This window comes from Miniopterus schreibersii, assembly GCF_964146895.1.
Source record: "Miniopterus schreibersii genome assembly, chromosome: 3".
Classification (NCBI taxonomy): domain Eukaryota; kingdom Metazoa; phylum Chordata; class Mammalia; order Chiroptera; family Miniopteridae; genus Miniopterus; species Miniopterus schreibersii.
In genome coordinates, this window is record NC_138103.1 from 86148025 (window position 1) to 86164378 (window position 16354).

Consider the following 16354-nt stretch of genomic DNA (forward strand, 5'->3'; position numbering starts at 1 on the left):
TTGCAGGCCAGATTTGGCCCATGGACCATAGTTTGCTAGCCTGTCTTAGCTACTTAATCCTCATAACATATTATGAGGTAGGTGTTTCATCTTAATTTTATAAAGGAAACAGGTACGGAGATGTTAGGTGACTTAGAGACCCACAGCCAGTAAGTGTTAGAATCATTAAAAATGACTAGTGAAACATTTCACACATGGGCCAGAGTTAACTGAAATAATAGACATTTCTGCAAAATTTTCATCCTTTGTTCCACAGCATTTATTGGGTTATGAGGCCAATAAAGTGGGAGGCCCATTAAAAGAAACTTAGAAAGCAGGTACTTGTTTATTGACTTTGTTTTCATGTTTAAAATGATGGCCTAGTTGAAACACAGGCAGGAAAAAAAAATCACTATCTTGGTTTTATACAGCTTTTTTATCCCCTGAAAGTGTTTCAGATGTTTTTTTTTTTTTCATTCTCAAAACATCGCTGTGTGAGAAGATAAGAATTAGCTTCCTAATTTTGTTTGGGGAAATTGAGGTGGTGGTCTGGAGATGTTATGTGACTTTGACATTATGTCTCAGGGCCATAATATTAACATCCAAACCAGAACTTGTACTTCTGACATTCCGTCCTAACTAAAATGCTTTGGTGGAAGTGGAGGAACAATACCCAAAAATATAGTTCTGGGACTTTGTAACTTCATCATGATAACTAATGACCTATGACAACAGTTTAGTAAGGGTTTTCAGAATCATTTCTGTTGAATAACTAATATAGTTTGAGCTGTATAAAGACTATATCAACCTAAATTACATTTTTCTTAAATGCAGATTTGCTTCTTACCTAAAATCAGTAGTATGCTGGCATTTGACACTTTTTGAAAACGAAGGAAATTGCACTGACTTCAAATATTGGAGGGAGATGCCTAAATATGTTGAGGATGTTTGCCAATTGTTAAAACCTATACAAGTTTCTTTTCTTAAGAGAATACTAAACTGGGGAATGGCGATTTTTTAAAAATCACTTTTGAAAATTTTTAAGGTAAGAAAAAGCAAAGATGTTTCAGAATGAAAATATAAACACTGCTTTAACCCTGGGTTGACCTTCCAAAGCAAACTTGACCTTCTTGGGCCCTGCTTTATTGTTTCAGATCAAAATGCATAATCAACATATGCTATTCCCATTGTATGATTTTGCTTAGCATTTTCTGTAGGACATGAGCAAAACCTTTTTCTACAACTCCTCTATAATTAAAAAAAAAAAAAAATCCATGCTTCAAATTTTAGTGACTGAATCAATCCTCACAGTAAGGGATATGTAGTCCCCCAATGTACCGGATCAATCACAGGGTTTATTGTTACTATATCTTAAAATCGGAAACAAGCTTATGTATAATGCTCCCTCACCAAAAAAAAAAAAAAAAAAAACCCAAAAAAACCATAGATACACCCAAAACAAAAACCTTTGACCTCCCTGTTTGAATTAAGAATACCATTATTTAAAAAAAAAAAAAAAAATACCATTATTGCATGTGTAAATTTGTAACATTCTCAAACAAAATGTTGAAGTGTATATGGTCATGATGCCACTGTCCAGAGAGAGCTGGTATGTCTCATAGTGCTGGTAACACATTTTCCTCCCCTCCTGATCCTCATCTGCTCCCTATCCCTAAGACCCTTTTGATTTATAGTTAATAACATGATTCTAGTGCATTGTTCATACCATCAACTCTTGAGTTTATCTTCTCCTGTAAGCTTGTCCATGGACTTGTAACACATTCTCTAATTACTTGGATTATTTAACTCCTTATTTTCCCCTCAATGGAGAAACTGAAATGACCTCTAAACTTTTTGACTTTATGGCCAAAAATATATTTTTTTTAATGAAGAAACATACACGTAAAAGAAAAATAAAAGAATCCTGGTCACAACTATTTTATAAATATGTGACTGTATTTTTCTTCATGTCCAGAAACTCTTATTGAATAGAATTCGGGTATAGTCCTCCCAAATGCACACAGTTCATAGATCTAACACCAAGTTTTCTTTTGTACCAAAATGGGCAAGATCATGAAGGCACAGGTTCACTTTATATCAATAAAGGACATCAAACACAGTCATGAGGCACTAATGACACATAAGCATAGTCACAAAAAGCAGGTGTTCAAAGTCTTCAGTAACTTCTCTCCCATTAACATTTGGCAAAATTCAGTCTAGATATTTTAATACTTCAGAAAGATAAAAATAAATAAGATGCTACATTAAAATGTCAGATTTGTATAATTAGGCTTTAGAAATATAAGGAAAGGAATAAAACAAGAGAGGGGACCACAGATGTCCTATATTCTTGGATTACCCTTCCTTTCTGAGGGTCTCAGATGTCTGTATGCATCTGTAGAAACGCCAGCTGTACCCGAAGATTGAAGACATTGTTGGTATTGCTGACGCGGTCCCTCAACACTATTAAAAGTTACGTCACAAAAACAAAATTAGCTTGATGTCTGCTCTTTAGTCCTTTGTTAAAAACCTAAGTCGAATTTGGTTATTTAAAGGTGATCTAAAAAATTTAAATTAATGGAAAAATATATTCTAGTTTCCCAATGAGAAACAGATTAAATATTTAGACTTCAATGGCAAATAAATACACTTGAAAGCCAAGCAAATTTTCCTCCTGTAGGAAATCTATACAGACTACAGAAAGTTGTTTTTCTCTACTGCTGATGACCACGTCACTCACAGAACAGACCAGGAACCAGTTTCATGATTTTAAGAGACTTTTTTTCCATGACACTGTATCAAAGACGAGGGCTTAACCTAGATCTGCGCAGGCAGAACAGATCTGCACTCACAATATCCCTATTACAAATACATGACAATTGAACCACAAAACAGAGCCCAATCTGTTTACAACCGCCTATGTGATATATAATTACTTGCTTTCTATGGGTTAATACCACCCATTGCAGGACTAGAGCTGGCAGTACATGGAGCATGCCATTTACAAGTAAGCCTAAGTCTACAACTGCAGAAACAACATGGAAATGTACCAGCCTATCCAAAGGAGTGAAACATATTTTAAGAATTTTTCCTAGGAAATTAATTTTGATATTATTTCCCAAGTCTCAAACCAAAGATGCCTCAATAATTTGTCTTTTTGCAACAAAACCCACCAAAAATATTTATGTTTCCAAGCAGTAGGAACAGAGGGGATGATACAGCATGTATTCACAATTCACTGTTAATATTTCAGTGAGTTACAATAAACTGTTCTTGCATGCTTGAGAAATTAATTGTAAAGAAAAAGTAAGGAGTACTTATGGAAGGAGCTCAATAATTTTGTGTTTTCTTTTTGCTTTAAAACCAACCCCTGATATTCATCTCTGAAAACACAGTATGTGTGTACATATGTGTATATATGTGTGTATGTACACACACACACACACACACACACACACACAGAGTTGACCCTTGAACAATGCGGACGTTAGGGCACAGACCCCCTGCACAGTCAAAAATCTTCATATATCTTTGACTTCCCCAAAAACTTAACTACTAATAGCCTACCACTGATCGGAAGCCTTACTGATAACACAAACAGGTGATTAACACATGTTGTATATGTATTATATACTGTATTCTTACAAGAAAGTAAGCTAGAAAAATGAAAATGTCTAAGAAAATCAAAGGAAGAGAAAATACATTTATAGTATTTATTGAAAATAATCCATGAATTAAGTGGACCTGCACAGTTCAAACCCATTTGTTCAAGGGTCAATTGTATATATATATATCTTTTCCATTTCCATGCTTATTACATAAAAATAACTATCAGATATCAATCTATCAATGTCAGCTGATATATATCCAATTAATTCACTGCAGAAGGGAAAATAAGACAAAATAATCTAAAGTAATCAGTAAAGCTCACAGTTCAAAAACATTTTTTTCCTTTTTTTTGCTTGTTTGAAATTTTTGGTAGTTTATCTGTGCTCTGTCGTACATGCTGATTCCCAGACTAATGGCCTCCGAGCAGATTTGAAAGGAAGCCTGAAGACTTCTTATTTTGCTGTGCCTCTGCTTCCTGGTCTTGTGAAAGTCCCAACTCGCTCTCAATCTGATCGAGCTCTGACTGATCAAGTAGTTCAAAGTCATCCCCTTCTTCAGCGTCTGTGTCCTCGCCAGGGCTCGGCGCAGCCTGCAGCAGGGCTTGCTGTGCGCCCTCTACCTGGTCTTTGATAGCAGCAGTCACTGCAGCTGTGATGACGTCCCCAGCCAGGTTGCTCATCAGCTGAAGGGTTTGGTCACTGCTCAGAGGAAGAGTGAGACCCGCTGGTGACTGCCTCTCTCTGCTGGGTCTGAGGCCGCTGTCCAACTGTTCCTTTTTCCTCCTGGACTCAGTGGGCAAGCCGAGGCTTAACTCATCTTCATCGTTTGTTCCCATGCCATTTTCTAGAGATGGAAAATCTGAGAGGCCTCGAGAGAAAACTTCCTCATTAGGTCGGTCAAGATCTGTGAAATGTACAACAGAAGTTCATGCTTAAGCACCATCATAAATTTGAAATAAAAGTGCTGCCTAAAAGGTATCTGATCTTAATCTGAACCCTCTGAGCAACCTTGGCATTCACCTAGCCTCCTGGTTCCCTTTAAATCAAGGTAACCACACACATTGGACCCCTCCCAAATCTGGGACGCCGTCCCTCCACAAGTAGGAAAATATTACATGTCTTTAACTCTCCTTGTAAGCACAAAGCAGTGTATGAAATGACAATATTCAACCTGTCTAAGGTTAGCTTGAGGCTTTTGACTAAAGTTTAAACATTTACCACAAACAAAAATGTCATCCTGCCCCTGGGGAGGAAATTAGCTTAAGCCAATGTGGATGTGTATGATCACAGAATAAAAAATGTTTCAATTGGATGTTTTCGTGGTATGTGGTACAGCAGATGGGCAATATTATCCAACCTCAGCATTTTCATCCATGGAGATCTGAGTATCTGTAACCTGTGTTTAAGCAGTGAATTAGAAGAGATTTGCTCCCTCCATTACATATTCAACCTCAGAGCGTATGGAAACATTTGGCCTTACATAAAACAGCTCAATCCCCAGTAGGGGGTGTGCAGGAGGCAGCAGATCCATGTTTCACGCTCACACTGATGTTTCTCTCTCTCTCCCTCTCCCTTCCTCTATCTCTAAAAATCGGTAAAATATATATATTTTTAAATAGTTGAAATTGATCATACCATTTTAACCAAATTCCTGTCCTGAATACATATAGGAACACTGGTAAGATCTGGGACATCTGAAAGCAATGCCAGGTTCATAGGCAGACAGTGATTTTATTGTTTTTCACTTTTTGGAGAAATCTTTCAGTATAAAGATTAACTCTTTACAACAGTGGTTTGAAATCTTCAGATTAACTACTGAAAAATCTCATCTGTGGGTTGGACTGTCATTGTCCTTCACTGTGTAAATCTGAGATGGGATGCTGAAAAACAGTGCTTGTTATCCAGGTCTTGTGGGTATTTAGAGCTTGTAAGCTTCAGTGGACTTCAGGGATCCCCTTGTTCTAATGCATTTTAAAGAGGAGGAGACTGAGGTCCACACAAATTTAAGGTCATACAGTTAGCTGATTACAAAGGCAAGCCAACACTTGAGTCTCCCAGTCCCCAAACCTGTCTCCTTTCAAACCCTGCATAGCCTCCCTTCTTCCTCTAGAAAAAGACAGTGTGTTCTTGCTTGTAAAAGTACACAGAAGACCATTCATAATCTTCCATTATAACCTGTTCATATTTTCACTATATGACTAAGATGACTTGAAATAATCCACTGAGACTAAAGTAACTGCACGAGTGTTGTCTCTCAATTTATTTTAAATTGTATTTAACGTAATTATAAAAAAAATCAGTGGGACATTTACACCATGGAATACTATGCAGCTATAAAGAAGGAGAATCTCATACCCTTTGGGACAGTATGGATGGACCTGGAGAATATTATGCTAAGTGAAATAAGCCAGGCAGCTAAAGACAAACATCACATGATCTCGCTTATACGTGGAATCTAAAGAACTTAATAAACTGATGAACAGAATAGATTCAGTGACATGGAAGCATAGATGAGATTGAAGAATGTCAGAGGGATGGAGAAGGGCGGGTGGGTGGAGGGGGAGAAAGTAACCAAAGAATTTATATGCATATATGCACAACCCAAGGACATGGACAATGGTGGGGAGAAGGACTGGGGAGGGGAAAGGGATGGGGTGGAGCAGGTCATTGGGGAGAAAAAGGGACATCTGTAATATTTTAAACAAAAATTAAATTTAAAAAAATATATTTAAAATGGCAAAAAAAAAAAAAAAAAGAAATATACCAGAACACATGTCATATGATTCTATTTATATGAAATGTCCAGAATAAGCAAATCCATAGTAGTTACCTAGGGTTGGTGGGTGCCATTGAGTATGGGGTTTCTTTTTTGGGTGATGAAAATGCTCAAGAATTAGATAGTGATAATGGTTATACAACATAGTTAATATACTAAAAACCACTGAATTGTACACATCTAAAGGATATATTTTATGGTGAGTTATATCTCAATAAAAAGTATACCCTTTAAAAAAAAAATCAGAGAGTTTTTGTTTATTTTTAAACTAACTTTGAAAACAAACATGAGGAACCTTGGAGTCAGCTCTGGATTCAGGGAACCTGCCCCCCACGCTCAGTGTCTGGGAATGAGGGCTAGCCCTGGATATGCGGGGACTGGCATCTCTCTTCCCATCCTCCCATTATTGCTATAAACAATGTCCCCAGACATTTGGGAAGTTAATTTTGTTCACTGTCAATATTTACTTGTTTTAAAAATAAAGGCATATTTTAGACATTGACTTGCGTAGATTTTTTTTCTCATACTCAAAAAATAATAGCTTTTGAGATATAATTCATATACTATCAAACTTACCCCTTTAAAGTATACAATTCAGTGGTTTTTAATATAGTCACAAAGCTGTTCAACCATCACCACTATCTAATTCTAGAACATTTTCATAACTCCAAGAAGAAAAAAGAAACTCATACTAATTACCAGTCGCTCACCATTCCCTCTTCCCAAGGCCCCATAGCAGCCATGCATCTACTTTCCATCTCTATGGCTTTGCCTATTCTGCACAGTTCACATAAATGGAGTTATACAATATATGTGGACTTGTATGCCTGGCTTCTTTCATTTTGCCTAATTGTTCAAGGTTCATCCATGTTGTAGCAAGGATCAATACTTCATTTTAGCTGATAGTCCATTGTACAGATAAGCCCCATTTTGTTTATTCATTCAGCAGTGGACAGAGTTAAATATTTCTGCATGCAATCATAATAATAATTTTAAAAGAAATGTGAGCATACCGTCAGAAGTGTCTGTCTGTGGAGTATATCCTTCTGAAAGGTTGAAGGTCCCATTGTCAGTCCAGGAGACCTCGGACACGTCTGTGTCAGACACAGACAACTCTTTGGCAGCCACCGTGAGGCTAATCTGTATTAATATAAATACCAGTGGCACATTCTAAACTTTTTTGGCAAATCTTTTGAAAACTCCATACTAACACCAAAAATGTCAGAATAATAAAAACCGGATGAGTATTTTTTCCTTTCAGAACTGTTCAGTCATCTTAGAGAAACAGGAGTCTACTGGGAAAATCATCCCGCTTTAAATCAATTTACAGTCAAACTACACAGGAACAAATCGAAAAACTAAACAAAAAAATACCTTAGGACAAAGAGCTGACAAGTCTAATTCACTGTCATCTTTGTGACTTTTTTCTTTGTCTGCTTCTGTTGAGAAAAAATTTAGCAGCTTTCAGTTTCCCGGCCAGCTTAGACATAGTGTATTTTACCCATTACATATCCTTACTCACATTCCTCATTTTCTTCGGTGCTTCCACAGAATTAAATGTTTGCACGTAACACGTTTCACATATTTGCAAAGGTCTGATTTCCAAGGGAAATGGTCCATGTCAATGGTTCTCACAGTGTGGTCCCTGAACCAGCAGCATCAGCACCACTGGGTACTTCTTAGGAATGCAAATTCTTAGGCCTGACCCTAGACCACCTGAATCAGAAGCTCTGGTGGGCCCAGCAACCGATGCTTTAACAGCCTTCAGGCAGCTGTGGTGCTTGCTATAGTTTGAGAATCCACATGGCCAGAGGACACGTTAAAAAGTAAAAATTGATCACATTGCTTTTTCCTCTGTGTTTTATTTCCCTTCCTATTCTTTTGATCCCTCTTATAAGGTTCCCACATTCCTAGTCCTACCTGTGCCATTTTTTATTTGCAATAACCTGCCCCAAAATAAAGCAAATTAAAGAAAGTAAATCAAAAGTAGCAAATACAGAATGTCTGAATCCTTTTCTCCCTCCCCTGACAATTAATTAGAAAGTAGATTTATTGTATGTTTCAGAAAAGAATAAAAGTCTAAATAGGAAAAGGGTATGTTACTCTGGGGGGACTGGCTCCTGTAATAATGTGCTGTACAAGGCTAAACACCCCGAAATAGACTGAAGGTGATTTCATAATCAATAGCCCGCTGATGTCTCATTTCATGTGTGGAATCTAAGTCAAATTTCACCTACCGGATCGCTCACGTTTTTTCTGGTTAATATATTCTCCAATTCCAAAATCTAGTTTCAGCAGAACTGACTTGATTTTGCTGTACAGTTTCTGTCCCATATCGTTGCACTTAAACAGTGGACACAAAAATGCACACAGTACTGAAATATAAGAAGGAAGAGAGTGTGAGGGAGGGGATCTTTATTTCAAAAGGCTACATCTTTGTAGTTCACAAAAATGTTTCAGTTCCCTTACTGACAAATAGAAGTTCTTGTCTGAGGGAAATGTTTCTGTGGAATAAGTTCATAATTGCAATTCTTCCCTGTAAATAAAAACATTTATTCCTACACGCATGCACGTAAGCATGTGCACACACACACACACATACCGTGTTTATAGTTGTTTGCAAAGTCGTTTTCAAAGACTTGCAATTAGATCAACTCCCTCCCTTCGATCCTTTCACCCTCAAAATTCATACAAAGATTCCATGCTTTCCAGACAACGGTAGTGGATTAAAATCTCTACTGCTAAGTTAAATGCCACTGTACCACGGGAACGTTATGATCCACTTGCTTCTTGTCAGTCATATTGGGATAGTAACATTATTTCGGGGCTGTTGTGAAGGATAAATGAGATGAATGCAAACCACCTGAATAAGGACTTGCCCTATTAGACTCTCTTCTCCGCTCTCTTCTCCTTTACCTGTTGAACAAGGCAGACCCAGAGGCTGATATTCTATATGCGCTCTACTTGGGAGAATGGATCTGAGCCCAGACCATTTGCCATCTGTGTTATGCGTTAGGAATACAAAAAGAAATGAAGGTTGTGTTGTCTTCCCTAACATTTATTTCTTTGTCATTGTTAGGAAACGTGCCTATTTACCTTTTAAATAGGAGCTGCAAACTCAAATACCTCTAGCAGCCAAGGTGGTATGTGTAATTTTTAGAAGCTGGTGTGAGAAAAATAGGGAAATTTGAGGGTTAAATGGAGTGTGCCCACATCACCGAAGGGTGGCAGCACTAAATCATATTTTTCAGAAGCAGGAAATCTAAACTTTTTTACAGCATTTTTGAATTATAGTTGATGTACAGTAAATTGCTCAGATTTAAAGTGCACAATTTGATAAGTTCTGACCCATGCATACAACTAAGGAACCATCACCACAATCAGGATAGTGAACATATCTACCACCCCCAAGTTTCCGCTTGTTTCTATTAATCCTTTCCTCCTGCCTTTCCCTGGCCTCTCCTACCTCATCCCTGGGCAACCATTGGTCTACTTTGTCACTAAAAATTAGTTTGGTTGATATAAACATGAAATCATACAGTATATGCTCTTTTTTTTAAAAAAAAAAATCTGCCTCCCCCACACAATCTAATTATTTTGAGATTTATCCAGATTGCTGCACAGATTAATTTTTTTGCGCTGAGTAAAAATCCATTGTACAGATACACCACAGTTTGTTTATCCATACATCTGTTGATGGACATATATGAATTGTGTTCCATTTCTGGCTATCACAAATAAAGCTGCTATGAACATTCGTGGACGAGTCTTTTGTGGAAATATGCTTTCATTTTCCTTGGGTAAACACCTAGCTGTGGAATGGCTAAGACATATAGTAGTTTTCAAGAAACTACCACACTGTTATTCAAAGTGGTTGTACCATTCTACTTACCCGTCAACAGTATGTGAGCATTCCAGTTGCTCCATATCCTTGCTAATGCTTGATGTGATCAGCATGTTTAATGTTAGCCATTCTGATGTAATGGTATCTCACTGTGGTTTAACTATTTTTTGAGCCACAGAATATGCACAAGGACAAAGATATTCATGTGTCTGGGGGGGTGGGGAGTATAGCTTATTTACAGCTTTTAAGACATCATTTAAAATAAAATTAATCACTTATAAGCCTGCCTTTTGGTAACTATTCTTCCAATTTTAAAATATAAACAGATCTCTAGGAAAAGGAGAAACTTTGGACAAGTGGAAATTAAAGAGTAATCAACTTTCTTTATAATTAAGAACTCATCCCTCCTCTTCTAAACTCCGGAAGGTCTTGTTGACCATGAAATGATACCACGCGCATCACATAAATTGGCCAAATGTTCTGCTATACTTACAGAGTAGATAGCTGAGAATAACCCCAGGAATGTAACTTCCCAAGATCATAAAAAATGTGCACACGCTGCAGACCAGGAGACAAAACTAGAAATCAGAGAAATAACATGTGACAGTTACGCATGACAAGAAGACATTCCAGAGCGCGGGATACACACACAATTGTTTTTCTATGTGTGATCTATTATAACACGGCAAATGTTTTTCAGTGTTCTTTTGCCCTTAGTTCTGACTAATGACTGCAGTGTTCAGCCAGCCTTAGTCCGTTTTCACACTTGGAAATAATCCTTTTGATGTTCCAGAAGCTAATTCCTGGCACGGCGGGCAGTGTCTCCCATTAATCATGCTTGTGGCTGTAGTGCTGCCAGATGCAAGGGGACTGAAGATTTATATGCCCCCAGAAACTTTTTTTACTCAGGGTCACTCACTGAATATAAGCAGCCTGGTAGCTAAACCTGAAAGTTCAAACTACTTCTACAAGCCCACTGAAATGCTTAAACACAACAAAACATGTTACAGAAATTAGAGGCATTTCTGTAAACGTAATGGTAATTTGCACAGCTGATAAACTGTTGGGGTAACTACCCGCCACTGCCATCCTCCTGCCTAACTATCAAACTGACCCCACTTCTACATCACCTAGACACCAACTGTAAATGAAACGAAATGCCTGCGGTGAAATGTGATTATTTACCCCTATCAGTCATGACCCTCCAAAATCTTGGTGGTTGTTTCTTTTGTTTTTAATATGTTCTTATTGATTTCAGAGAGAGGAAGAGAGAGGGGGAGAGAGAGAGAAACATCAATGATGAGAGAGAATCGTCCATCAGCTGCCTCCTGCACGCCCCCCACTGGGGACTGAGCCCACAACAGGCACATGAGCACCGACCGGGAATTGAACCATGATCTCCTGGATCATAGGTCTGTGCTCAACCACTGAGCCATGCCAGCCGGGCAAAATCTTGGTTGTTTTAAAAAATTTAAACGTAAAGATAGAAAAATTATCCCATAAAGTCTTCACATATTTTCCACACTCTAATCTTAAAAATAAACTATCTTACTTATTTTGCTTTATCGTAAATTATGGTATTAAACTGATAAGCAAAGAAAATAAGAAAATTTGAAAAAGACACCCAAATAAGGTATTTGTAACTGATCAATAACTGATAAGACAAAGAGCAAGGGGGTCTTCAAGTCAGATTAACTTTGATTGTTCTTTGGCATAGGGTTAATTTATTAAGTCAAAAGAGAACTGATGGACTTGCAGAACTAAATTAACAGCTATTTCTGACAGAGCAGGGCTGTTGAAGAATATGGCATTCTAGTAGTAAAATGGAAAAAAGACCTTAAACCTTGAAAGAACTAATAAGTCTATAAAACCATTAGTATATTCAGAATTCAGTTTTGCGAAGGGATTTCATATTATCCCTTAAATCTGTAGCACCATCCTCGCAAGCTAACTGACTTGGGGCCCAGTGAAGCTTTAAGTTCAGAATCTCCTAAAAATGTTTAACCATTTTGTTAAAATCGGTATAAAAAATGCACACACACCCTACCTGCTCTAAAAATCAGTCCATAGCCCTGGCCGGTGTGGCTCGGTAGTTAGAGTGTTGGCCTGTACACTGAAGGGTCACAGGTTCGATTCCCAGTCAAGGGCACATACCTGGGTTGCAGGTTCGATCTCTGCCCAGGTCAGGGTGCATGCAGGAGGCAACCAACTCATGTTTTTCTCTTTCTCTGCCCCACCCCATCCCTCTCTCCCTTCCACTGTCTCTAAAAATCTATGGACAAAATATCATCAGGTAAGGATTAACAAAAATAACTAAAAAAAATTTTTTTAAATCCATCCCTATACAACCTTGCTACTGTAATATTCTCAAAATGTATCCAAGCATAGTTGTATTATTTAGTACTAGTATTGAAGTTAAGAGAGTGCCTGTACATGGTACAACGAGAGGGATTGTAAAGGCCGACATTCCTAGGTTCTTCCTTCCAACTACAGGTGCATGTTCAAGAAGCTTGAACACAGCACTGCAAGGGAAACGGCCCACTGATCACTCTGCACCTCACCCTTACTATCAGGGTCACAGCTGAAGCTGCCTCGACACACAAAAATAATCCAAGAGTGTGCGCTTCTCCAGCTAATCCCTTCAAAGGACTTAGGGCTGTTCTCTTCCAGGTTCTTATCTTACTTGGAAAAATACTCATTCCACTTATATAATCACTGTGAATATTTTTGCCAAAGGTTTTTTTTCTTAAATAAATAAGAAACTCCACTTTTAGATTAAAAGTAAGACTCAATTATTTCTGAAAGCCCCTTCAAAGGGCTATGTGTTCATTTCACCTCCCTTTGACTTCAGAACCAGGCTGAACGCTATAAACTGTAATTCTTAATAAGATATTTTTTCTTCTTGTTCTGGATGGCAAGACCAGTCACCATTCATTTTAATTAAGGAGCTAGATAAATAGGTATAAAAATAGAAAAACAATCCAGTTTCAAAATATGAGGTTGAAGTTTTTCTAGTCTAACACATTAATGATCCTGAACCTTGCTGATATCAGCTTTAATGGCACGTGTTCTTTGTAGATTATGTTCTGAATTGGAGAACACTCAGAAGCTGATAAAATAAGTTAATTCATTTGTTTCTAAGTTTACTGCACATTTTAAAGCACACAAAGTAATTCTCTTAGACTGGAAAACTTGCCTTGCCAGGGCTCTGCTGTTTGAAAAGAGACATTTCTTGAAGAAATAGGCTGAAATTCATCCATGATTCTGCAATGCAGTGGCTGAGCCTGGGTCTTTCATCTGGTTTGGAATTTATAACTTCCCAGCTAAAGAGAGAAAACAGAAAACAAAACGTTTTAACTGAACTTTGGATGACTCGACATTCATTGCTTCAGCAAATATTTATTGAGCATGTACTGTTGGCCACGCTCTCTGGAAAAGCCCTGTGCAGAGGTAAAAAGAAGCCAGACATCTGCCTGACAAAAGCTCAGATGCCAAGAGAAGAAAGACAGGTTAAACCACTAGCCACACAATTACCCAGTTACAACAAGGGACAGGATGAGGGAGAGGCACAAGATTGGGGTGTTGGGACATCTTTTCTGAAGAAGTCACTTGAAGCTAAAATCTGGATGAGCAGGAGTTTACCATTAAGGGCTCATAAAGTTCCAGAAAGAACAATGTACAACATAGGCAAAGGCCCTGTACTGAGAAGGAGCTAAAAGCACTATTCTAAGCCCCCGGTGTGGCCCCAGCAGAGTAAACCAGAAGAATATCATTGCATGAAGCTGGGAAGGTAGCAAGTGGACCACGTCATACAGGGCCCTGTGGGGCCTGTCAGAAACATTTCAAACCTTAAGGATGGGGAAGCCATATACTTTAAAAGAAACGTTGGCATCAATCTTATCATCATCATCACCACTAACACCAACAGTGCATTTTTAATATATACTACAATTGGTCAACTCTACAGAAAATTGTTAAACTCAGTAGGATCTTACAATACCTATTTTCCCAATTCTCGTCACGTAATTTCTTGAATGCAATGCATGACCCGAGAATGTAGTGTCCCTGTCCTTGTTTTTCCCCAGGGACCTCAATGAGCTAAAAACTAGTAACAATCGCTGTAGGAAGAAGACACAAGCAAACACAGGGCGCTCCCTACACTTACAATGACATCAAGTTCAAATCCCACTCTTACAATCTTAACACATCATGAAAATAGGTCATTTCAAACAGGGCCCTCAAATCCATTCATTTAATAAATAATTATTAGTGCCTACCATGACGAAGGCACTGCTACAGAGCTCAGGATATGGCCCTAAACTAAACCCACATTTCTAGTAGAAGACTAGGATTATCAGTGAGCGGTCATCTGAGCTATGACTGTCGGGGTATCAGGGTGAGGCTGGTCTCTGGGTTCAACCCCAGTAGCCCTAAGACAAGTCAAATCTACCTTGGCCCTTAGTGCTCAAGTACATAGAAATTGTGTACATATATAGATTCTGTTACTTTTTAATGTACTTTGAATACTAAGGCAATTTTTAAACTAATAAATAAAGTTTACTTTCTCAATATAAATTTTAAATTATGCAAGTTTAAATTAATGCAATAGCATTTTTAATAAGAAGAAAGTATTTCAATTCCTTCCTTCTTTATTCTATCAGCCTCAACTAATGTTCTGCCAGAGAGCCACTGAGCTAAGCTGGGCAGGCTGGTGCTATTCCACTAGGGAGATATTTGCCAATGATGTCCTGCTGTCATAAGAAATGGATTTTGGAGATGTTCAGGTATCAGGGAGTGGTTTATGTATCCATCAACTCTGCCTCTCTCAGTGGCCACGTCTAGCACCAGGTTTGCATACCTCCTGAGTGATTCCAGACGTATTAAAAGGAACACTTAAGTGCATGGCTAGGAAACTACTATCTGTACCAAAATCTTACCAATATGTCTATTTAATGGGAAAATATTTCATGTAGAAGAGCAAAAGCCGTAATAGCAAAGGAAATAAGGTTATTAAACAGCGGCCCCTTTTCTCAGAACAGCGCAGACGTGTTGCAAATTGGCCGGGACAGGCTAGGCTACTGTGCAGTTTAACGGGACCATAGAGGTGACGGAAACACAGACTGTAATTTCTTCTCTCTATGCATACTCAGCAGGATTTTAGGGATTTGGTTCAACTGTTTGGCAAAGGTAACTAACAAAAAGCAAAGAAAAATTTATAATGGAACAATTTGATTATCATTCTTTTAATGAGTATGATGAAATGAATGAACATTTCCTATTTGGAAACAAATTTAAAATATATAATTTCATCAGGACAATGAACTAAAAAAGTGACTTGTGTTCAAGCAATAAAAGATAAGACAGCGTAAATGAACTCCAACTCCATATTTGTCTATGAACCTCAGAAGCATAATATTGAAAGAAAAAAATCACAGAATATATAGAGTATGATTTCATTTATGTAAAGCTCAATATCACGCTAAGCTAACAGGTTATTTAAGCAAGGAAATGACAAAAAACAAGATTCAGTACAGGAGTTACCTCAGGTGGGGGAGAGCTAAGTAGGAACTGTGACTTATGCAAGGAATTTGGGAGCATATTTGTCATGTCTGTTTTTTAAATTTATTTTTCAATTACAGTTGACATACAATATTATATTAATTTCAGGTCACAACCTTTTCTTTACTTAGGCGATGGATACATGAAAATCGACTTACTACTATCTTAAAGTGACATCTACATTTACATGTGCACATATATGGCTTCTATGTAAAACTGCGTAGATACTTAAATGTGCAATCATGCTTTTTATTTAATGAATAACAATCTTACACAAGTATATCTCACTTCACATCCTACAGTCAAAATGTAAAGTCACTGAAGTTTTTGCCTCAGTGTATGTACTTGTGAAGTAAAAATAATATTTCTGCTGGTGAGAGCCATGAAATGTAATTTTTTGAAAAAATGGTACTTTACATAGATTCTGGAACCTGCTAATACTATCGCTAGGATTCACGTCTCAGAAGTGACACAACATCTGTACACGTTTTATTACTCCAATGGGTAAATGTCCTAAAATTAAAATGGAGCCTAGTCTAATCCTAAATCCCTAAAATTACTTGAATTACCTACATAGAGATAATGTTA

At 37.7% G+C, this 16354-nt stretch overlaps 1 protein-coding gene across 3 annotated transcripts in view; it reads right to left on the reverse strand.

The window, feature by feature from the left end:
• Window positions 1–256: 256 nt before the first annotated feature.
• RETREG1 (reticulophagy regulator 1) overlaps window positions 257–16354 on the reverse strand; it is a 111159-nt gene continuing 95061 nt past the window's right edge. For all 3 annotated transcript variants that reach the window (XM_081131955.1, XM_081131956.1, XM_081131957.1), the window contains 6 exons: window positions 13404–13530; window positions 10701–10785; window positions 8601–8738; window positions 7738–7802; window positions 7377–7503; window positions 257–4491 (listed from right to left, as the gene is read on the reverse strand). In XM_081131955.1, coding sequence (XP_080988081.1) covers window positions 3998–4491; window positions 7377–7503; window positions 7738–7802; window positions 8601–8738; window positions 10701–10785; window positions 13404–13530 — 1036 coding nt within the window. In that variant the 3' untranslated portion in view covers window positions 257–3997. The remainder of the gene's footprint in view (window positions 4492–7376; window positions 7504–7737; window positions 7803–8600; window positions 8739–10700; window positions 10786–13403; window positions 13531–16354) is intronic.